The sequence below is a fragment of the Arvicanthis niloticus genome, chromosome 5, assembly GCF_011762505.2.
Source record: "Arvicanthis niloticus isolate mArvNil1 chromosome 5, mArvNil1.pat.X, whole genome shotgun sequence".
Taxonomy (NCBI): domain Eukaryota; kingdom Metazoa; phylum Chordata; class Mammalia; order Rodentia; family Muridae; genus Arvicanthis; species Arvicanthis niloticus.
In genome coordinates this window covers 102,236,997-102,260,782 of record NC_047662.1, presented here as the reverse complement: position 1 = coordinate 102,260,782, position 23,786 = coordinate 102,236,997, and the positions used below count along the sequence as shown (strand labels likewise).

Below are 23,786 nucleotides of genomic sequence, written 5' to 3'. Positions count from 1 at the left end.
CCCCATTTTATGTAACATTTTATCTCTGAGGTAATTTTTCTAAAGATTTTTTTTTTTTTTTTTATCTAAGAAGGGATTAAAAAGGCCAGAGAAAAGAAATAAAGTTGGTGGTTGAATGGTTTGGCTTAGAGCAGTCTGCCCCACCCATCCACCCATCCAAATGTATATGTCTGTTTTTCAGTACATATGTGTGTAGGTGTATGTGTATGAATGTAAGCATGTATGAATACTTGTGGAGTGTATGAGACAGGTGATTGGGCCCAACAAAACTGTGAATGTGTTAATGTATCTATGAATATGTACATGTCTGTGCATATTTGCCTGTATAAAGCATTTTAATTCTTTTCCTTCCTCACTCTCTGGCTCATGAAGGGTTAACCAGCCTAGTCAGAGAGGCTTCTAGCTGCCTGGGCAGAGAAGGGAGTTATAGCAATAATTTTTTTTTTTTTTTTTTTTTTTTTTTTTTTTTTACTCAGCTCCTCAATGCTAGGCAACAAGTATTAATGGCCCAAGCCAGTGTGGTTTTTAGGATTTTTTTTTTTTTTAGAAGTTATCAGCAAGCATTCAGTATAATTAGAGAGCTAGAAGGCCATCAGTCCTTAAAACTGCGTCTATGTCCTGTTTCAAACCATTCCAGTCTGGCTGGCTCCTGGCACACTCCAAAGCCAGATTTCCTCATTTGCAGTAATTCATTGTGTTGAATACAAAACAAACCCTATGTACACACAGACATAGTCATGTAGATGTGTGCATGTACATCCCTGATGCATAAGGAATAGATACACCACGCCACAATCAGACTACCCTGTCTGTGTCCACGTGCAGCGAGGAGCATGCAGAGGCAGATGCCCCCATGGGGATGCACTTGCAATGCCATCTCTAGCGCACATCGACAAGGTTTTCTCGGAGCCAAGCTCCCCTCTCTTCTCCCTTTTTCTTCCTTTTCCCACTTGTCTCTTCCTCTCTCCTCCAGATTCTAGCTCCTTCCTATCTCCAACCCTCAATCAAAACCTGAACAGCTGGGAGCTGAAGAGATGGCTCAGCAGTTAAGAGCACTGACTGCTCCTCCAGAGGTCCTGAGTTCAATTCCCAACAACCACATGGTGGCTCACAACCATCTGCAAGGGGGTCTGATGTCCTCTTCTGGTGTGTCTGAGGAGAGCAACAATGTACTCACATATATATAACAAAAACAAACCCCCTTTTAGGTGTCCCACTGGACTGAGACATGAATGGTAAAGCAACTATCTATCAGAGCAAGCAGCCAGGGCAGAGTCATCTCTTTCCTTGCTTCCTGGAGATCTGTGGAAAACAGGTTGGAGCTGCCATGTGAGGGATTTAAATGAAAGCTTAGGTTTCCTGCCCTGTCTCTGGCAAGAACAGTCAGTGTTCGGGAAGGTGTCTGAGATCTCAGCATCTTCCTCTGCCACTTGAGTATGCAAAGGGCACCCAACAAAGCCATTGTTGTATGCATATAGATGGCAAGAGCGCACTAAGCCAAAAGAAGGCTCCAGCCCTGGTGGGTGCTGGTATCTATACCCTTAGAACCACCTGCTGCTGACTCGCCTCCAGGGTACACTATCCATCCGTTCCTTCAACTGGATTTGTACAAGAACCTGAGGCTGCCCTGGGGATAAAGCAGAATGGTTTTGAAATGGGCCTGCCAACCATAGTTTTCCTTGGAGCTCACAGAGGAACTTACAGAAATAGCCCTAGGAACCAAGGGCAAAAGGGGCAGAGACAAGTCAAAGGTGACGTAGACCACGGCCTTCAGGGCTCTGTAAGTAATGTGAGCTACAGCACACAGGTGCTTCTTCACAAACAAACCACATAACAGAGACATACATAATCAGTCCAATTTCCCATGCTAACTTCAAGTCTGGGCTGTCTAATGACAGCAGGAACAGAATAAAGTCCACAAAGATAAAAAAAGGAGACCAGAGTTCCTGCATGTGGCTTCTCGAGATGGGGCTCACCTGCCAGGCATCCAAGTCCCTGCACAACAGGTCACACCCAGCACTGAGCCTGAATCCTCATTCAGAAAGGAGTTAAAAGTGGTGGTGCACACCCTTAATCCCAGCACTCAGGAGGCAGGGGCAGGCGGATCTCTGAGTTAGAGACCAACCTGGTCTACAGAGTGAGTTCCAGGACAGCCAAGGCTACACAGAGACCTTGTCTTACAAAAGGGGGTTAGGTGCGGTATGGGAGGTGAGGAGAAAAAAATATCTCCTTTATAGGGCTGGTAATGACTATATAACCACATTTCTACACATAAAATATGGAAGCCAAGCCAGGCATGACACATAGCCACAATCCCAGGATTTGGGAGGAAGCAGAATTCAGGAATTCACTTATACACTGAGTTTAAGGTCATCCTAGGCTACATAGGTTGGTTTCAAAAGACTAGAAAAAAAGGAAGGAAGCCAACACGTAACAGTGTCAAGTGTTAATATGCACTTAGCACATAATAAATCGCTCTTTTAAACCTCAGGCTTTTTTGTTGTTATATATATTTATGTGTGTCTAGGCAAGTGTATGATAGGTAAAGATCAGAAGACAACTTACAGAAGTAAATCCTGGGTCTCACAGAGACCTCTGCCTTCTAACTGCTGACATCAAAGGCGAGCACCATCACATCTACCCATCTTTTTTTGTTTTTTGTTGGTTTTTTTTTTTTTTTTGAGACAACATTTTTCTCTGTATGGCCCTGACTGTTCTGGAACTCACTCTGTGAATCAGGCTAGCCTCAAACTCATAAATCTGCCTGCCTCTGCCTCCCAAGCACTGGAACTCTTTCCACCCTGCGACTCCAACGATGGGACTCAGGTGTCAGGCCTACCTTTACCTGCCGAGCCTTACTGCCAGACCTTCAGGCTTTTTAAATTCCATTTTAATACATTTTATACAGCGTCTCCGTTGCTTTTGGTCTCAGTAGCTCAGACTGACCTCCAATTTAGAACTCACTCTGTAGAAGAGGCTAGCCTGGAACTCCTCCTGCCCCTGCCTCCAGAGTGCTGGGATTGAAGGCGTGACACCACTACACCCAATCAGTCTGAGGCTTTCTTGTTCCCCTTGCCTGCTCACAGCATAGTCCACAGGTTCTGACTCCCGTTTCTTTGTGGCCTTGTGGTGGTGCCCCTGGCTTCCACTTGCTTGGGCTGGGGCTCCCTTACACAGAGCTCTGTGAGGCTCATTTTAGGTCCTGTGAGAAACACCGAGTCATCTGCCTGAACAGAGCACACTCTGTCCTCACAGGGCTTTCTCACAGACCAGGCTGAAATCATGAGAAAAGACGAGTAAAGTACCCAGAGAGAATTAAGCAATTTAATTTTAAATCAGAGTTCAGGACAATAGAAGGTGCATACTGGTATGCATGCCTGCCAAGTGAACTCAACAAGGAATAATCGCATTCACAGTTCACAGAAGGGAAAGAGGGGTGGGGGTGAGGGCAGGGACTAGGAGGGGTGCTATTTGAGCCGAGTTTAAAAAAAAAAAAAAAAAAAAAAACCCAGTCAGGATTAGGGGAGACAAGCAGGGAGTGGCTGCCAGAAGGGGGTGTGGCTCAGGCGGGGAGAGGTAGCATCCTGCCTTCCTCAGAGCAGGCATGTGGCACAGTAACTGGGAGTGGGTAGAACTCAGAGAGGCTAGGCTGCAGAGCCCAGCTCTCTCTCTCTCTTCTGGACCAGGGATCCCTTCAACTTCATCCACGCAGCCCTGCTTGGTCTGTCTTTTTTCACTGTTCCTACCCTTAGGGCATTGTGCCTACTGAATGGGTTCCATTCTTACACACACAACCCCCTCCCACTGCTCAGTGCTGGTGCCCTGACCCCCCTGGAGGGGCCACAACTTCTTTGGGGTCCAATCTAAAGGACAGAAGCAGCAAGAGGGCGAAGGCACACTGCCATCTGGACATATCCGTCCTGCCAGTGGGAAGATGGAGATGGAGAGAGAACAAAAGTGAACAGTTCAGGCCGACTCAGGGTGGATGGGCAAATGGGTCTCGTGGATTCAGTTCCCTCTGAGCTGGCTCCATCTAATCCTCTGGGAATCTGGATAGTCAGGTGTAGGGGACACAGGACACCATGGCCCCTGTCGCAGAGCTAAAGCATCAGACTGAAAAGTCTTGCAGGGCTTTCTCTGGGGATGGATGATTCAGTGTGTACATCAGGTGTCCACATTGCACTGAGAGCGGCTGCCCAACTGACATGCTGCTCCACAGGCCCAACGTCCCAAGGCTAGAATCACACAGTCCACCTTTCACTTCGGGCCTCTACAGCCTGTACCAGGCCTTCACCCAACACAACAAAGTCTTCCAGGATCGCTTCTATGTTGGGCACCATCACAAGCTCCCCACCTTGAGACACCACCATGTGTCCTTTTATGCTGGAGGCCTGAAGAATCAGATAGCAAGGTTAGGGCAGTGTCAATAGATACATGAGCCCCATACATACACTTGACCTAGGGCCACACTGAAATGCACATCCACAGAGAACCACATGTACACACCTAGCAACACATGACAGTGTCACTGGCCAGCATACCTTAAAGGGCTGGGGCTGGAAGCTGCTGGGCTTCCAGAGGACACCAATCACCTCTCCACCATGCGGGTCGTAGAAGAAAAGAGCCAGATCTTCAAAGGCCTCCTAGAAAGGACAGAATGCAAGCAAGATTACAATAGGTAGCCGAGGACCTCCTCCAGGGCTGCAGCTCCACAGAACACTCCCAGGCCAGCCTTTAAAAACTTTAAGAACTTACCCTGAGCTGTGCCAGATAGAGCTGAGGAGGATCATAGCCCAGGACAGGCATCAGAGACGAAGGCCCTGGCTCAGTGAGCAGACCACGGCAGAAGGAAGCAGCTGGGGGGTCCAAAGCTTGGCGGTGCCGGGGAATGTGGCGGGGAGTCAGGTGGATCAGCACATCATATATGTCCAAGGGTGGCCGGAACACTGTCTACGGAAGCCTGCAAGTCACCCTTTCACGTACTCATTCCCACGCATCCAGCCATCCATTATAGGCTGTATGCCTCATCAACACAAGAACAGCAAACCCCAGAGAGAACAGCCAGGGCTGGCTTGAGTGCAGAAGAACGCCCAGGATCCCCACAAGGCTTCACTACTACCAGGCACCACGGCAACCTCACAGCCTTCTCTGTAATCAGTCTCACCAAACAGAGCGAGCAACTAGGCATCCTGAGGAGGCCTCTTGAACTGTAGACTTCAGGCCCGAAGAGTTACTCTGAGTCAGATCCTTACCCTAATGTCCCCAGGCCCCCGGGGATCCATCAGCTGCTTCTCCAAGACAGGGAGGGCTTCAGCTGCCAGGGTCACGAGCTGCTGAAGGATCTGGGACACAGAAAAATCACACCAAGACTGACCATGCTTCTCCTAGCTTAGGTTGGACCTACTTTCTTCTTTGGGTAAAATAAATAAATTGATAGGCGATAGATAGATAGATAGATAGATAGATAGATAGATAGATAGATAGATAGATAGATACATACATACATACATACATACATACATACATACATACATAGGCAGGCAAACTAATAAACTGATTTAGAGACAGGTAAGGAGTTAAACCTGGGCAGAGGGCCCATCCTGTGTCCACACAGAGCTTCTGCGGTCCTGGGGTGTAACGATGACCATGACTGGGAGTTGTTTTCGAGCTGCCAGGAAATTACTTCGAATCTCCACCTGATCCTCAGCTAGAGATGACAGGGGATGCTAGAGGTCAGCCTCCCCAGAAGACCTTTCCTACCCCAGGTCCTCCCAACCCAGCAACTGCCCACCACAGGGATTTTCCAATATTCCTCTCCCAAAAAAACAAAGGTTATAAAAGGGACACCACATTCAAGCTGATGGGTGGGGTGTTAATCTCCCGGGTTTAGCCCCAAAGCAGAGTTTTCCACTGCTTGTCACCCCCCAGACTAGTCCCTGGCCTGCTGAGGCCTGCCCAAGGCCCCCCCCCCAATCTGGGCTCTCACACACCTGGTAGAGAATTAGGAACCTGACACCCTGCCCTCTGCTGAGACCTAAGAGCTCCTAAGATTACAATGGGAAACCAACAATCCCACCACCAAGGTGTGGGCACTAAGTCTAACTTCCTGGCTCCCCACACAAGACCTCTCACCTAGAGTTTGAGACGCTTTCCTTTGCTCTCCCCTGGCTCCACAACCCCCTGGGTAGTAATTTTGTCATGGAACACATAGGCAAAGCTCCCTAAGCCAGACTTGATACGGGCCTCTGCCTCTTCCATCTGACAATTCTCTTCCCCAAGACAGACCATTACGCTTAGATATCTGGGGTGAGGGAGGCTTCCCAGACATACTTACAGGGAGACCACCTGACTTATTGTGCCATCTACATAGGGGAAGTTCTTCCAGTGGTCTGATCTGAGTCCTACCACTTACCAGTCAGCTCACTGTTGAGGTTGACAATGAGAGGGTTGTTCTTCCAATCAAAAGTAGATAGCAGGTAAAGGAACCGAAGAAAGCCAACCTGGGGGACACTGAGCAGATAGAATGAATGAGAAAGAATCAGAGGCCTGATGTCCCCAATCCCTCAGTGATGTTTGTGTGAAGTACCTGAAAACATCCTCGATCATGCACTCAGTCACCCTCCCCCAAGCGTGCATCACGAAGAGTAACCTCCTGGCTAAGGAAGTGTACAAATTATTACCTGGGAGGCGTGAAGGGCTCAGGGTGCAGGAAGAGTGAAGCGGCCACCAGATCCAGGCTCTCATCAGTGAAGCCCTCACCCAGAAGCTGGGCACGCACCCACCGCTTGGTCAGGCGAGCCACACCTGAGAAGGCTGGGTACTGCTGCTGGAGTCTGGGGGAGGAAGGCTTGGCAGTGAGACCTGGGAACTCAGAGCCCCAAACAGTGTCAGACCCACTGCCAGTCACTCGACCTCTGGCCAGCACTGGCCATATGTGTTACATATCTTCTCCCATGCTCTCCTAGCAAACACCCCAGAGGTTATCACTAATGTTACCACCAGTTTACAAATGAGGTATTATGCTGTCTGGACTCCCAGAGTCTGGTAGCCAGGAAAGCAGAAGGAGGCCCACATCCAAGAAGAGCTCGCACATGTAACCTTACCCATGCAGGGCACTGGTGAGTAGGGGCAACAGCCTAGTGTCTCTCTCAAGGCGGAGGGAGGCAGGTGTGTCTCTCATAGAGATCATCCCCTCCGGACTCCGCACCTCCTTCAGGATCTGTGGCTCCCGTTGATAGGCTACTCGAACCCTAAACACAAACCCATCCTGTGGGAAGGAGATGTGACAAAGGAAATGAATGCCAAGAACACTTGGAGGCCTGCTGCTGCCTGGATCCCTGGTCCCCCAGCTCACGCACTAAGCCCTGATGTCCCTGGAGCCCGTTCTTTGGTGATCCCCAACGTTGTAGCATCCTGACCTTGAGGACATCAGTGTGTGTGGCAGTGGCACGGCACTGTAGTCTATGCTCCTGAGTCAACACCTCCGCCAGGCGCAGCTGGAAGGCAGCTCGGACCCGCTGCACAGCCTCTGCATCCTGAGGCCACTGCCCGCTGCCCTCCAGGTGACAAACCACTGCAGAACAGAAGGGGTGAGAGATCTGATCCTCAGCCTGCTGCCTTTCTCACTCTCTCCCAAGGGTCCTCTTACCAGTCATAGGCTCCACATAGGCTGGGCAGGGCTTATCCGGCCGGGGCAACAGTGAGGCCAGCTCTTGGTGGCGGTTGTAGAAGGAATAGGCAGGTCGCACTGGAGCTGGAGGGAATACCTATAAAAGAAATAAGGACAGTGACTTTGACAGGGAGGGACAGCCCAGAGACAGGAGGTTGGGGTGGATGGGGTGTGTGCATTAACCAAAAAGGACTCCCTGCCCTTTTGCACCTTACCTCTGTATAGCGCAGCACAGGGTGAGCTCCCTGAACGGCAGACACAGTGAGTGGGAGACCCTCCAGCCCCCACAGCAGGCGGCTGAGGTCATCATAGCATCGCACAGCCAATGCCAGGGCCTCCTCACCTGTGCTGGAGAGCTGATGAAGAAAAGACACTCAGGAGGAAGGCTGGGTCTTACAAAACCCCAGCACCACCTAGGATCCTGCCATGACTCAGGTTATGGAAGGACAGGGGCGCCCCCTGCTGGACACCAGGAGATGCAACCTGGCTGGCGTAGAAAGGGTTCTCCTTCCAGTCTTGCCACAAAGCACTAACCACAATCACTGGCTTAGACCCCAGGCTCTTACCTCTTTGGGGCATTGGATCAATGCATCGAGGAAGCCACCCATATAATGGATACAGGTGTCTGGGATGTCGGTGTGGCTGGAGAACACAAATACAATAAGGGTATCGGGCTGTGCCCATAGAAAGGGGCTGCCCTGACCACAGCAGCCTCCTGCTGTGAAGATGCTAACACTCACAGTGCCAAGAGGTGAGTGACCACCTGATGAGGAATAAGGCGCTTCTCAAACAAAGATTCTGCCTCCCAGACCACAGCTTCACGGATAGTTCCATCCTGGAAACGTCTAAGTTCTGAGCGGGATCCCCAGAACTGACGGAAATCAGCAGCCTTGAGAAGCAAGGGATGGGAAGAGAGATCAAGAAAGAATGGGTTGGGGTGTAGTTCAGTGACAGAGAGCTAGATTACTAACATGCCCAAAGCCCTCAGCTCAATTCCAAGCACTGGAGATAAGCCTCAGCTTGAGTAGCATGAGGATGACCCACCCACTCCTCCCCACGGAGGCTGGGGTTCCACACCTCAGGCCTGTCAGCCTCTGGGCCAAGATCAATAACACTGGTCAATCCCTCGGGCCGGAAGAGAAATCCCAGGGTCAAGGTCCCAGCGTCCTTGTGCTTCGGGGGATCTTGGCTGATACTCCACTGTAGGATGTAAACATGTTGATTTTAACCCAAAGGTCCCCAAGCTGGGCAGCATGCTAGCTGTGTGTCCCTTTGGACCTTGGGTCCGGTGTGCTTGGAACCCACAAACCTCCCAGTCTACATGGTCTCACCTCTGGGACTGGGGGCCGAGAGTGAACCAGCAGATGCAGCCGGCACCCCAGACCCTGCACCAAAATGTTGGTTAGTGGGCCCAGAGCTGCTGCAACATAGTCCCCACCGTTATCCTGCAGCTCTGGCCAGAGCTTTAGCTGGTGACATGCTGCCTGCAGGCGACTCAGTGGATGGAGACTGGAAGGTACAGGACAAAGAGGACCAAGTTAGAACCCACTAGGTCCATGACCCCTCCTCCCTAATGACCCTGCATCACCCTACACTCACTGGACGACATGGTCAAAAGCCCGGATCATGGGCTTGGGAGTCATCAGCAGCTGCTGAAATCCATCATCAGCTTTGCTGTCCAGCAACGCCATAGACAGTTCTGCCTCATACTGCACCTGGCCACGGAGTAAGGGGGGACCACAACTGTAACCCTCACTGGCTGAAAGGGTCACAGTCTAAGGCTACTTCTTTGGGCGGGAGTTTCTGAGGTTCTGGCCCATACATAGTAAAGAGTGTGAGCTGAGACATGGAGGATCCAGGAGGAGGAGGACTTGTTGGTACCTGGTTGTAAGTGGAAGCCGTAACATCGGCGCAGAGGTTGAGGCGGCCTGATGGATCCACAAACACAACCGCGAAAAGCTGGTGGAAGTCAGCCAGGGCTGGCTGGGGGCGCAGAGAGAAGCCAATCAGGGTTGAGCTTTACCTGCAGGCCTGTTGGCACATACCTGCCCTTACCTAACTCACCAAGGAAGGATCTGAGCTGAGACAGAAACTGATTCCGTTGATTGTCAGATCTGTAGTGGCTGGAGTGAACCAGAGAAAGTAGGTATTGTATTAGAAGGTCCTTTTGGGACCCAGTGATGGCGATACCCTCCCTGCCTCCCTCAGCCTGGGTGGCTACAACTTGCTTGTCTCAGACTCAAGTCTTCTCCTCTGTCTGATGACAAGAAACTAACAGAGCTCTGGTGGAATGAGAACCCTATAGGATAAGTAGGACCCCCGCCCCCCTTGCCCCAGCCTGTCCAGTCTAGTTGCCTTACCCAGAAACTGCAGGACACTTCTCAGGACCTGGTAGCCGCTCATGGTGGTATGGATCTTTCGTTTAGACACAAGGAAGGCAACCAGCATGGAGATAAGGAATCCGTTAAATCCACCCAGGCCCTGAAAGAGAGGCGTGACTGGACTGGGCACAGAAGCAAACCATCACACAACGAGGCGAGGAAACCAGGCCACCCCCAACTCACCTTGTCCAGCTCCCGCTGCCTCAGCCAGACCTTCAGAAGTGCCACACCATCCTTCAGCCCCTGGGCAGAGCCCAGCACATCTGACAGCAAATGCATGTGTGCCTCCAGAGTTGTGTCCTGCAGGACCCAGGTGTTATAGTGGGGGGTAGGAGGCTCTAAGCAGGTTGTAGAGGAAAAACAAACAGAAGCTATTAGAAGAGAAGGTGCCACCAAACCCTTGTCCATCAACACATTCCAACACCAGTGCCTGCTCACCATAATCTGGACAACTCTGCCCTCGGTACCAGGCAGAGCGCACATTGTTCTTAGTTGGCAGCAAGCGGCAGGGGCGGAAGAAGTCCTGGGGAAGGCACGGAAGCAGACGTACCGTGACCAGGCGCTCATCCTTCCCTGTGTAGAGACAAGATATGTTGAGATTCTATAACTCTTGGAATCAGAGGGATCCCCTTAGTACCCCCTCATACTTGGGGACCCATGAACAAGACCTCCTGGTTTTGAGGCTTCTATTCCTACTCCCCTAGACCTGGAGGACTCCATGCCCTCTGCCAGGTTTGCCAACCCAGACTGTGCCCTAAGCGCAGAGAGTGACCCCCACCACGTGGCCGCAGCACCAGCATGGGCTTCAGGTGGCATCCACTGGTGTAAGAGAAGCGAACACTGCTGAAGAGAGGATCCTGGGCCAGGTGGTGAGCCAAGTGAGCCAGGTAAAGGGCTCGCTTGCGGAAGTAGCGCTGGTTCAGCACATCTTTGTCCTGTAAGATTCCCTGGAGGAGTCAGGGAAGAAGAGAGAAGGTCAGACACGTAAGTGTTCATGAAACTGGGGACTAGGTCAAAGCTAGGCTTAAGTCCCAGGGAGCTTTTTCACGGACTAAACCAACAGGAGGAACACACCCAATTTTCAGACAAAGAGCACAAAGTCTCAAAGGGACCCTTTGATGAGGTTCTATAGCCCCCAAACCATGGGCTTTACCCTGGGCATGGTCAGTGCCACATCCACATTGACATCTGGTCGCATACAAGTATCCAGAAGGTAGCTGCCCACAATGGTGATCTGGGATGGCGGCCGGAAGCGGAAGGTGCCCTTCACAGCATAGGGCACTTGGTGGAGGGGCACTCGGACCCCAGCTGGGAGCCATGACTGGTCAGTGAGCTGTGAGGACAGAAGCAGGGAACATGGACTCTATCACCTCCCTCACAAAGCCCTGATGTCTAGTAGACAGCACGCCAGTATGTTAAAAACCGTAACTCACAATCTCCCACAAACACCTTCTCCCTCTATGAAGACAACTTGATTGACATTTAAGCCACCATGATTTATTTCTATTGTTACCCATTTTCAGGCTAGGAATGGTAGCTCACACCTGCAACCCCAGCATTTGGGAAGGCAGGAAGATCAGAAATTCAAGGTCTCCCTTGACTACATAGCTAGCAAGTCCAAGGCACCCTGGACTGTACGAGACCCTGCCCCAATAAACAAACAAACAAACAAAATAAAATACCTATTTTTGGTTGGAAGTAAAGGTTCACAACTATAATCCTAGCACTCAGGAGGCTGAAGCAGGAAGACTACCACCAGTTTGAGAACAACATGGGTCACAGAGTTAAGACCCTATGTTTAAAAAAAAAAAAAAAAATGGCTGTGGCCCTCAATCTCAGTCCTTGGGAACTGTGCAGGACTATTAGGAGTTCAAGGCCAGCCAGGGATCCATAAGACCCTGTTCAAACAAACAAAACACCTACAAAATTTGTACAAGCTGTATATGTTTGTTGAAAGGTGGATGCACATGACCTGTGTCCTGGTTGAGTCTTCCTGCAATGAGAATTATTTCCTTAGTAACCCAGCTTCTTAGGAGAACAGCACGGAGTGTCTCATGACTCACTGCTCCCAAGGCTCCTGTCTTACCTCAGCCTCAGGGACTGCAGGCACTTTCTGGATTCGCTTGGTGACCTCCTTCAGGAAATTATCAATCCTCTGTTTCTTCTTCTCTGACAGTCTGATTTCCTTTAGTAACTCCTCCACCTTTAGGAGAGGGAAGGAAAGAATCTGTGAGCCTCAGGATCCCACGAAAAGCCCTCTAACCTGTGCCCTGGCAACCCAAGTACTTGTAAACGAAGCAAGCTGGAGTGGAACAAGATCTCAGTCTCCCGGAGGCGATTCAGTTCCTCATTTGTGGGCTCCCTGTACAGCTCTTCCCGACTGAGCTTCACCGGCTGCAGGAGGCCTTCTACAGGTGGTTCTGTTTTTGCACGCTTTCTTGGGGAGGCCTTCTCTTTACCCAAGTCTTCTAAAGCAAGTTCCATCACCTATGACCAGAGAGACAAAACCAACATGCAATCGGGGTATCTCTATCAGCTGACTAAAGTTTGTGGGTAAAGGCTTCATCTACTCTAGTTCCCCCCCTTTCAGTGGGCGTAAGATTTTTATAAACTCGGGATATCCATCACTGAGAGAACTCTGACAACATAAGGGTGCGGTCCTGCTTAGACCTGACTTGAGTTTACTAGTCACTGACCGAGGTAGTATTCCAAAGCCCTCCTGTTTCCAGACACCACAAATCTTTCGCTGAGATAGGCTTGGGCCTTTCCAAATATCACCCCTACTCCTGCTCTATCCAGATCTTGCCGGGGCTAGCTTCCCTAAAAATCTTTTTTCCAGTAATGTAGGTTAGAAAAAAGGTGAAAACACGATTCCTCCATATTAGGCCGCCCTGAAGTCCGTCACAGGCTAGCTATCAGGCCTGACTATCTCAGGCTCTGTAGCCAAAATAAAACACATTTTGAGCAACCAACCTCTGGCTCCTCTGTTGCCCCGCGCTGCTGCTCTCCGGCGGGGGCCGGTCCCATCTTCACTGCAGGTCTCTCTCCAGTACTTAGGATTCAAGACCGAGCTACCCCGTAGCTTCCCACGTGGGCCTAAACGCCAACTCCGGGACGCAGACGCTTGTCACAGGCCCCACCCACTGCAGGGCCATTGGGCTAGTGCGCGCCGTCTCGCTCACTATTGGCCAGTTGCTCGAAGGGGTCCGCCCATTATGGGAGGAACCAAACAAGGTCTGCCGATTTACAGCCGCTATGCTGCACAAAACCGGAAGCGCTTGGGACTGCAGCTGGTCGCGTTCTTTTCCTCACTTCCGGAAAGGAAGGGGAGGAGCTTGCTTTGGCTTCCGGTGTTGTGAGGTTTTTGTTTTTTTGGGTTTTTTTTTTTTGTTTGTTTTTGGTTTTTGGTTTTTGGGTTTTTTTCTTTTTTAGTGTTCTCGCGCGCGCGCGTGTGTGTCTGTTTTCACTAGTGCTTCTCCGCAGCTAACTTACTGTTTCTATGAGCAAGTTATGTGATTTCTACCTCCAAAATATATCTTGAATTTGTTTTTTTCCCCGTTTTCACAGCCAGGTTTCATTCAAGTAGCTAGAATTCTAACATAGCTTCTCAACAGTTTTTCCTTCTTAAAATGTAAGATAACTTATCCAAACACTAAAACTTTAAACACAGAAACATCGTAATAGCGACGTTCTAAATACTTCGCCAATTTACCTTTATTTACATATTATTTTACAAAACTACTTGGAACTGGTCATGGAGGCTCATCCCAAAAATATTCACGAGGCTGAGCCTGAACTATAAGGGACACGCTAAAAATGACACGTTGACATCTACCTTTTAAGACTTCTCAGATCTAGGCCAAGGTGTGGTGGTGCTTACTCCTTTAATCTTAGCATTTAGCAGAAAGGCAAAATCTCTTTAAACTCAAGGCCAACCTAATCTACGGAGTTTTAGACCAGCCAGGGCTATCTAATGATACCTAGACTCAATTTTAAAAAGTATACTGGGCATGGTGATGCATATCTCTAATCCCAGCACTGCAGTGGAATATAGATGCACCCAGGGGAAACAGAAGCAGGCAGATCTCTGAGTTCAAGGCCAGCCTAGTCTACCCTGGAAGTTTCAGGCCGACTACACAGTAAGATAAATAAAATAAAGCAGAGGGGACTAGCAGGGAGGAGAGGAGGTCGAGTCGGCAACTTAGGATATAGACCACACAGTGGGTAAAAGTAGCTGCCACTGAGCTGGAGAGATAGCATAGAGGTTAAGAGCACTGACTGCTCTTCCAGAGGTCCTGAGTTCAAGTCCCAGCAACCACATGGTGGCTCACAACCATCTGTAATGGGATCCGGTGCCCTCTTCTGATGCATTCACCATCCTCTTCAGTGACAGTGTATTCACCTACATGAAATAAGTAAATCTTTTTTGAAAGAAAGAAAGAAAGAAAGAAAGAAAGAAAGAAAGAAAGGAAGGAAGAAAGAAAGAAAAAGAAAGAAAAAGAAAAAGAAAAGAAAAGAAAAAGTAACAGCCACTAAAGCCTGGGACCCGCACTGGCAGGAGAGATGAGATTTCTAGGAGTTGTCCTCTGACCGCCACAATGCATTCATGTGCCTTCACATGCACACAAAATAAAATATAATTAAGGGGGAAAGGAATTTTGCAAAACAACAAAGAATTCCACCATGGAGACATGCTGAAGACTACTTAAAAGTGCTTGCTGCTCACACAGAGGTTTGGTTCCCAGTACCCATGTAGCTTTGAGGCTTACAACTGCCGTCTATAACTCCAGTTCTAGGGTTCCTTTGGCACCAGGCACTCCCGAGGTACACATACCTATATGTAAATAATTTTGTTTTAAACTGTCTCACTATTCACCCCTGACTGGCCTGGGTCTCACAGAGATTCAGCTGCATCTGACTCCTGACTGCTGAGATTATAGACCTAGACCATGCAAGTAGTAGTAATTATTTTTATTTTATGTGGGGGGGGCACATATATATTCATCCAAGTATATCTCTGTACCATGTATGTATAGTGCAGGTGGAGGCCAGATGTGCTCATTGCATGTTCTCAAACTAGAGGTACAGATAGTTGTGAGTCAATATGTAGGTGCTTGGAATTGAACCAGGTTCTCTGGAAGAGCAGCCAGAACTCTTAGCTGAAGAGCCATTTTTCCATTCTTGAAAGTAAATTGTGTGTGTGTGTGGTTTTTTATTATTGTTATTGTTTTTTGAAACAGGATGTCTTTATGTAGTCCTAGCTGTCCTGGAACTCATTCTGTTGACCAGCTGGCTACAAATTCAGAGATCCATTTGCCTCTGCCACTTGAGCGCTCTGACTAAAGGTGTACCCCCCTACACGCGAGCGCGCGCACACACACACACACACATACACACACTGGCTTTGAAAGCAAATCTTTAAAATTTATTTTAGAGTATGTAAATGTTTGTGCCTGGAAGAGTTCCTAGGTACCATGTTTGTTCAGGAAACTTTGGAAGCCTAAAGAGGGTATTGGACTCCTGGAAGTGCAGTTACAGGCACTTGTGAGCCCGTGTATGAGTCGCAGACACTCTGCAAAAGTAATAAGTCCTCTTAGCCACTAATCCATCTTTCCAGCCCCCTGTTAAATAAATCTTGAATATTAACGTAGAATAAAGTAAAAGAAGCATATGCCTGAACTTTGTGGTAGAGTCTGTATTTTTCATTTCAGAGGCTCTGGGGCAAAATCATTGCAAAAATAATGATAGAGATATAAGAAATGCCAAGCCCTGTCTATTTGATGTCTTGAATAGAGAGTTTTGTGAGTCTTGACTATAAAGCAGAACCCTGGAAGATTGCTCTTGCCTTTGTTCCAAGGGTTAGTTCCTTTTATCTAGTTATGTATAACTTCACAAACTCACAAAATTTTGTCACGTGCTTTCCCACCTTCTTCCTCTTCCTGCTCTCATTGTAACTACATCTTTCCTTTTTTGTTTCTGTTTTGAAATAAAGGATCTTTCTACATCATGTAATCTGGTCTTGGTCTTGAACTTATAGACCTAAGAGAGGCTCCTGCCTCAGCCACTTCAAGTAGCTGGAACTACAGGCATTCACCACTATACTCCCCTCCTGTGTGTGTGTGTGTCTGTGTGTGAGTGTGTGTGTCTGTGACAGGTGCTCACTATGTATCCTTGACTGGTCTAGGACCTGCTTCATAGACCAGGCTGTCCTTGAAATCCCAGAGATCTGCCTGCCTGTGCCTCCAGAGTGCTGGCAATAAATGTATATGCTACCATGCCTGACTGTTGTTTATTGTTGCTGCTGGGTTTTTGTTTGCTTGCTTTGTGTTTACACCTCAGGGCCTCCTCTAGCATGGTAGGCAAGCACCTTGTTTGAGATTTTTGTGTGTTTGCTGTTCTTTTTGTGACAAGGTGTCACATAGTCCGGGATGGCCTCCGAGTTGTTGTGGTGCTGAGGATGACCTGGAGCTCCTAATCTTGCCTCTCTCTCCCAAGCGCCCCTACATTGAGATTTTCTAGCTGCTTGTTGGTCTCTCTTTCTAGTTCAGCCATTAGGGTTCGAACCTGGCCAGATAATACCACAAATCAATTATTTGTTTTATTGTTTCTATATTTTTTTCTGTTTATTTTGTGCCATGACATGCATGTGGAGGACATCTTGCAAGAGGCAGTTCACTCCTTCCATTAGGCTTGGTAGTGAGCAAGAGCCTCAAACTGGCTCTTGTTTGCTGCTGCTTCTTCTCTTCTCCTTCTCCTTCTCCTTCTCCTTCTCCTTCTCCTTCTCCTTCTCCTTCTCCTTCTCCTTCCCCTTCTCCTTCCTCTTCTTCCTCTTCTTCCTCCTCTTCCTCTTCTTCCTCTTCAGTTTTTTCGAGACAGGGTTTCTCTGTGTAGCCCTGGCTGTCCTGGAACTCACTCTGTAGACCAGGCTGGCCTCAAACTCAGAAATCCACCTGCCTCTGCCTCCCAAGTGCTGGGATCAAAGGCGTGTGCCACCACTGCCTGACCCTTGTTTGCTTCCTTTTCCTTCCTTCCTTCCTTTCTCCCTTCCTTCTTTCCTTAGTAACCTAGAGTGACCCTAAACTCATTTTGTAGCTGAGATTGGCCTTGAGCTTCTTATCTTCCTGTCTCCATCTTCCAAATGCTGGCATCATAGATATGTGCCACGGGGCCCAGGAAATCTTATTCACTGCTGTATTCTAGGCAATTAGCATAGGGCCTGTCGCACAAGAAGCACTCACTATGTGTTTGTTGAATGAAAGAAAGAATGAAAGGCTTTCTCAAGAGCATCTTGACTGAAAGGAAGAAGTAAACAAGTGCACTGCGTGGGGGCCGCTGTGATGTACACAGAGAGCTGTATCAGATGAAGACCATTACAGCAAGGAAGTTAACAGCAGGCTCACTGAAGGGCAGTGGTGACAGCTGGGTATAATGGTGCACATCTGAGGTCTTAGCACTGTGGAGGCTGAAGCAGGAGTTCAAGACCAACCTGGGCTACATTGTAAGAAAGACACTCTACCTCTCCTCACCAAAAAATCTGAGGCAGGATGATTGAGGCTAACTCGAGGTTCTGTCATTTGCTAATTGAGTGACCTTGGGTAACTTGTTATCTAGCCTGTGTAAACCTTACTTTGACTCAGTAAAATGACCATGTAATGGATTTTGTGATGTTTAACTGAGATGCTATGTGTAAAGAAACTATTACATGGAGATGCTTAACAATTGTTACTTTTCATTAGATGATCATGCTTCTTATAGCACTGACTTTGTTTGTTTGCTTTACTTCTTTTGAGACAGGGTTTCTCTGTGTAGCCCTGGCTGTCCTGGAACTCACTCTGTAGACCAGTCTGGCCTTGAACTCAGAGATCTGCCTGCCTCTGCCTCCTGAGTGCTGAGATTAAGGGCTTTCCTTTCATTTTTAGAGATTTACCTTTATTATTTCTAAGCTGTGAATGCAGGTACCTGCCAAGGCTGGAGGCATCAGATTTCTGGAGCTGGATTCATGCAGTTGAGCAGCCAGAACTGAGTGCTGGGAGCCGAGCTCAGCTCTACTGCAAAACCAGTACCTGCTCTGCGCCACTGAGCTAGCTCTCCAGCCCCATGCATAGATTTTTGAGGCAGGGTTTTATGTACCCTAAGTTACTCTTGAACACATTTTTTAGTCAAGAGTAGGTTTGAACTCCTGGTATCCTACCTCCACTTCCAGAGTTTTAGGAGGACAGTCATGCATTGCTACACTTGGCTTTAGGTTAACATATTGAGTGAAAAAAAAAGAATAAGCCTGAAAACTAAATAAAATATTTTTTTTTACATTTATTTTTTACATACATTGGTGTTTTGCCTGCACGTATGCCTGTGTGAGGGTGTCAGATCACCTGGAAATGGAGCCACAGAGTGTTGTGAGCCACCGTGTGGGTGCTGGGACTCCTCTGGGAGAGCAGCCAGTATTCTTGACCGCTGAGCCGTCTCTCCAGCCTTAGAAAATAAACTTTCAAACAAATGCCCACGGGATGCGTGGAGGTTGAATGCAGGCCTTGCATATTTTTTATAGGCATTCAGGCACATTTCTAACTAAATCTTTTAACTCAAAATTGACAGCTGAGATATGTAGTACACACCTGCAATTTCATATCTTGGTAGGTAGATGCATGAGTTCAAGGACAGCCTCGACTATATAGCAAGCTCAAAGCCAGCCTGGGATACATGAAAACTTAGTTCAAAAAAAATTACAATTAAATTTCCTAAAATGGGCACATCAGTACACACTTTTAATTTTAGCAAGTGTGTGGAGGCAGAAGAATCACACATTCAAGGTCACGCTCAGCCTTAGCTTCTGGAGAGTCTGTCTTAAAATTTTAAATATCCTAAATGAAGTATTTCTTCCTCTGTTTAGATTATGCCTTTTCTCATTTGAAATAAAGTTAATGGACTCTAAAGAAGTTCCTGGCTTGGTGAATACCAGGTGATGCCTTGGACTGAGAGTATTTTGTTTTGCTGACCACAAGAGGGCACCAGTCAATCATGTCAGTCTCTTCCTGCCATCAGTTTCTGCCAGTCATTTGTTGTGGTAGTTGTGGTTTTCAGTACCGGGTCTTGAACCTAGGTAGTTGTGAACACGTACATGTGCTCTATCTGAGCTACATATTCCTAGACTCTTAATTTTGAGATAGGGTCTAACTTGTCTAGACTGACTTTAACTCTCTAGCTGGCTTTGAACTTGGAATTCTGCCTCTACCTGCCTTCATCTCCTTCATCCCCCTGCATCACCAGGTCTGTCTACTTTTATTTTAGAACCTAATATGTGAAAAATATTAGAAAAAATATGATTGTGGATTATTTGGTCTTGAATACCTGCTATGTACCAAAGACAGATTAGCCATGGAGGTGGAAGGTGGGGTTCAATGTGTTATTTTGTGATACTGATTATCTTCTTGGCTCTGGTGCTCGCTCAATGCCCCCCCCCCCCCGTGTGTGTGTGTGTGTGTGTGTGTGTGTGTGTGTGTGTGTGTGTGTGTTGAGACAGAATCTTGCTGTGTAGCTGTGGCTGATCTGATCCTCCTTAGACAGCTCTAACTCAGGGTAGTCCTCCCGATGCTTTAGCAGCCCAAATTCTGGACCTGCTGCTTCAGCCTTCCCATTCAGCACTGCTAAAATTATAGACTATGCCACCAAACTTGGTTGTCTTTCCAAACACTTATGTGACTTGAGCTACAAGAGAAGATCCCACCTCAAAAAGCACGCAAATAAATAACAGAGGCTGGCAAATGGCTCAAAGGGTAAAGCCTGACTGGAGTTTTAGCAGATCCACACCATGGCAGGAGAAAACCTACTCCAGCAAGTTGATCTCTAACCTCCACACCCCACTCTAGTGTTACATATGGTTCTCTACCCAAAATAAATAAATGTAATAATGATAAAGCAACAAAATATCCAAAGGCCCAAGTATCTACTTTGTATCAGGTGTTATGCTCTTACTGAGATGAATAAGAAACAGTTGCAGTTTACTAAATGATGTCTTGACCGGCCAAACTAACACAGTAGCTAGTTTAGTGGGACTGCAGCTCTATATTTACAATGGATAGACCTGAGTATAAAACCCAGCAAGACAGGAAGAGGCCAGCTTTCCAATTTAGGGCCATGCCCAGAGCAGATACCTACTGTATGAGTTGGTGAATTAACCTGAGCCCTGGAATGCAGGTAGATGTTTCAATGGGTTAGTCTAGGGATCTAGAATCCTATAGGTCAGGGTGGGGCTATGGTGACTGTATGTGGGTGAAATGCTTTGAAGGTGATCTTTCTGCCTATTTGTCTACTCACAGCTGTGCTATTAAAGGTGTCAACATCATCTCCTAGGTTTCTAGGTCAACAATCTTCCTGTCCTGAAATTGAATAGTAGAGGAAAGGAAGCTAGAACTAAGCATATGCCATCATTTTGGGAGGAGAGGATGCTTTAATTAGAATAGTCTCCTTCCTTGAGGGGAGTTCTAATTCTAGTGGTAGAACTTGGTCTCATGACCTAGACAAAATTGGGAGCCTGTCAATTATCCTTTTAAAAAAAATGTTTTGAGACAGGGTCTTATGTCGCCCTGGCTGGTTTTAACTACATAGCTAAAGGTGACCTTGGGATGAAAGAATGATGTTTTAAAGTACAGAGGTCTCAGCTATGGAGGAAAAAAGGTAGGTTTGGTGGTAGCACATGCCTGTAATCCCAGGATCAGGCAGGCAGAGGCAGGAGGCTCATAAGTCTAAGGCCAAATGGGTTACATACTGAGTTATAAGCCAGCTTGGGCTATACAGCAAAAACATAACCTGTCTATAAATAAATAAATAAATGCCTCATTAAGTGGATTTTTGTACAGTGACTTCCTTCCAAACAACACAGTAAAGAAGGGGTGGGGAAGCAGAGTAACTTTACAGTGGAAAGACTTGACCTACCACTCTAGCCAGCTGACCAAGGTCAACATCAACAAGGCTAATCACGCTCTGTTCTATGCCCTTGGCATGGTGTGATGCCAATGGCATTTTACCTCTGTGATCATTCCCTTTCACAAAAAAACAAACAAACCAAAAAAAAAAAATGCCCCAAATAGTCTTACTTATGAGAAAAACATTACAAATCCAAATTTTGAGGATTGTGTCCTAAATTCTTTATCTAGATAAGTGTGTTGGCCTACTCCTGTAATAGTCAAACATTGTGGACACTGAGGCAGACACTGCTAATTGAAGCCAGTCTTGGCTACGTAGTAAAATCCTGTCCCCCCAAACAAGACCAGCAAGAGATAGCTTAAATGGGAGAGGCATTTGGTGCTAAGTCTGAAGACTGAGTTTGATTCCCAAGACTCACATGATAGAGGAAGGTGGATACACCAGAAAGTTGTCTCTGACTATTACATACAGGACACACCACACATATAAAGTAAAATAATAAATAAAGAGGGAATTCTGTTTTTTGGGGGGTGGGGGACCTGAAAAAAAGGAGCAGCAAAATGCAAAATGGCTGAGAGCTGTACATGGATGTAGGGTGCTTGCTTAGTTTGGAGGCTTTGTCAGGGTTGCTATTGCTGTGATGAAACACCATGAACAAAAGCAACTTAGGGACGAAAAGGTTTATTTCACTCACAGTTCCATACAACAGCTCATCATCAAAAGCAGTGAGGGCAGGAACTCAAGCAGGGCAGGAACCAGAAGGCAGGAGCTGATGCAGAAGCCATGGAGGAGTGCTCCTTACTGGCTTGTTCAGCCTGAGTTTACTTGGCCTGCTTTCTTACAGAACTTAGGACCACCAGCTCAGGGATGGCATCACCCACAACTGGCTGGATTCTCTCTGATCAATTACTAATTAAGAGAATGCCTCACAGCCAGATCCTATGGAGATATTTTCTCAATGGAGGTTCCTTCCTTTCAGATGACTGTAGGTTATATCAAGTGGACATAAAATTATTTAGGACATAGACCCTGATTTAAATTCTTAGCACCATCACAAGAAATAAGAAGTAAAGACAGGGATGGCCGGGTGGTGGTGGCGGTGGCGGTGGCGGCGGCGGCAGCGGTGGCGGCGCACGCCTTTAATCCCAGCACTTGGGAGGCAGAGGCAGGCAGATTTCTGAGTTCGAGGCCAGCCTGGTCTACAGTGTGAGTTCCAGGACAGCCAGGGCTACACAGAGAAATCCTGTCTTGAAAAACCAAAACCAAAACAAACAAACAAACAAACAAACAAACAAAGACAGGGATGGAGAAATGACTCAGCCATTAAAAGTGCTGGCTGCTCTTTGAGAGGACCTGGGTTCATGTCCCTGCACCCAAATGGCAGCTCACAACCCTTTACAACTGCAGTTCCTAGAGAGCTAATGTCCTCTTATGCCTTAATGCACACATTGCACAGACATACATGCAGAAAAATCACTCATGAATGTCATATAAAATTTAAAAAGCAAAACCCAACTTTTTTTTTTTTTTTTTTTTTTTTTTTTTTTTTTTTTGGTTTTTCGAGACAGTGTTTCTCTGTGTAGCCTTGGCTGTCCTGGAACTCACTCTGTAGACCAGGCTGGCCTCAAACTCAGAAACCCGCCTGCCTCTGCCTCCCAAGTGCTGGGATTAAAGGCGTGCGCCACCACCGCCCGGTATGGGCACAACTTCTGATGACAGTAGACTGCACTGCACCTGGGGCAGGAGTGAGTAGCATTTGTTCAGACCATGTCATCCCAGATGTCGTTCCTGTGTCAGCTGGCAAGGGGACAGCTCTATGACGCCACCCAATAGGCGCAGGGAAGACTCTTTCTGGATATTGTAGTCTGACAAATGTGGCCATCCTCCAGCTGCTTGGTATCAAACTTTAGCTGCTGCTGGTTGTCCAAGGTGTGTTCCTTAATCTTGCATTGTGCCCCTGGGGATGGAGTCACAAGGGGTTTGGAGTCACGATGTGGGTGCTGAAAACTGAATCTATGTCCTTTGCAAGAACAGGAACTCTGAACCATTTCTCAAGTGCCCTCCTTTTTCTATATTAAAAAAATATGTGTAAATGCATATTTCTGTGTAGGTAAGTGCACGTGAGTGTGGGTGCCCACAGAGGCCAGGAACATCGGATTCCCTGGAGCTAGAGTTGGATGTGCTTGTGATCTTATGTGAGTGCTGGGAATTGAACTCAGGTCCTTTCAAAGATAGGTACATGCTCTAAGCCACTGAATCATCTTCCCAGTCCCTAGGCTTGAGTGTAACATAGACATACATCAAGCAAAAACATGAACATGTATGCACAAAATAAAATACATTTAAAATATTTAAACAAATTAAAACCACATTATTTACTTATTTAGTGTGTGTCATAGGAAGTGCTGGATGCAGTTCAGAGGACAACTTGTGGGAGTTAGTTTTTACTTCCGTCATCTGGATACTGGGTCTTCTTCTCTGTTATCAGGCTTAACAGCAGTTTCTTTTATCTGCTGAGGCTTCTCACCGGCTCCTTGTTTTTGAGACAGGATCTTGTCTAGCCCAGGCTGTCCTCTTGTCTCTAATCCCAGAGTGCTGGGATTGAAGGTGAGCAGCAGCACCACTTGGGTTTTTGTTTTGTTTTGCTTTCCAAAACAGGGTTTCCCTGTCTAACAACCCTGGCTGGCCTGGACTCGATGTGTATGTAGACCATGCTGGTCTCGAACTCAGAGTTCTGCCAGCCTCTGCCTCCAGAGTGCTGGGATTAAAGATGTGCCCCACCGTACCCTACCCACTTGTATTTTAAGGCAGGT

At 47.5% G+C, this 23,786-nt stretch overlaps 1 protein-coding gene across 1 annotated transcript; it reads right to left on the bottom strand.

Moving 5' to 3' along the window:
• Window positions 1–3,302: 3,302 nt before the first annotated feature.
• On the bottom strand, window positions 3,303–13,181 carry Nol6 (nucleolar protein 6). The gene is made up of 26 exons (XM_034503648.2): window positions 13,024–13,181; window positions 12,337–12,537; window positions 12,137–12,253; window positions 11,204–11,383; window positions 10,829–10,997; window positions 10,489–10,623; window positions 10,234–10,388; window positions 10,030–10,150; window positions 9,734–9,792; window positions 9,551–9,652; window positions 9,269–9,384; window positions 9,001–9,178; window positions 8,747–8,869; window positions 8,410–8,558; window positions 8,236–8,311; window positions 7,885–8,025; window positions 7,649–7,766; window positions 7,419–7,573; window positions 7,104–7,267; window positions 6,681–6,833; window positions 6,413–6,510; window positions 5,583–5,707; window positions 5,253–5,342; window positions 4,756–4,950; window positions 4,542–4,643; window positions 3,303–4,391 (listed from the first exon to the last, which is right to left on the bottom strand). The coding sequence occupies exons 1-26, from the start codon at window positions 13,075–13,077 to the stop codon at window positions 4,242–4,244; spliced, it is 3,426 nt and encodes a 1,141-aa protein (XP_034359539.1). The 5' UTR covers window positions 13,078–13,181; the 3' UTR covers window positions 3,303–4,241.
• Between the last annotated feature and the right edge of the window lie 10,605 nt (window positions 13,182–23,786).

Coding starts and splice junctions, on each gene's coding strand:
- Nol6 (XM_034503648.2), bottom strand. CDS start 13,077: ATGGGACCGGCCCCCGCCGGAGAGCAGCAGCGCGGGGCAACAGAGGAG. Junction 8,026..8,235: donor TGATCCAATGCCCCAAAGAG/GTAAGAGCCTGG, acceptor TTTCTTCATCAG/CTCTCCAGCACAGGTGAGGA. Junction 4,644..4,755: donor TCTATCTGGCACAGCTCAGG/GTAAGTTCTTAA, acceptor TGTCCTTTCTAG/GAGGCCTTTGAAGATCTGGC.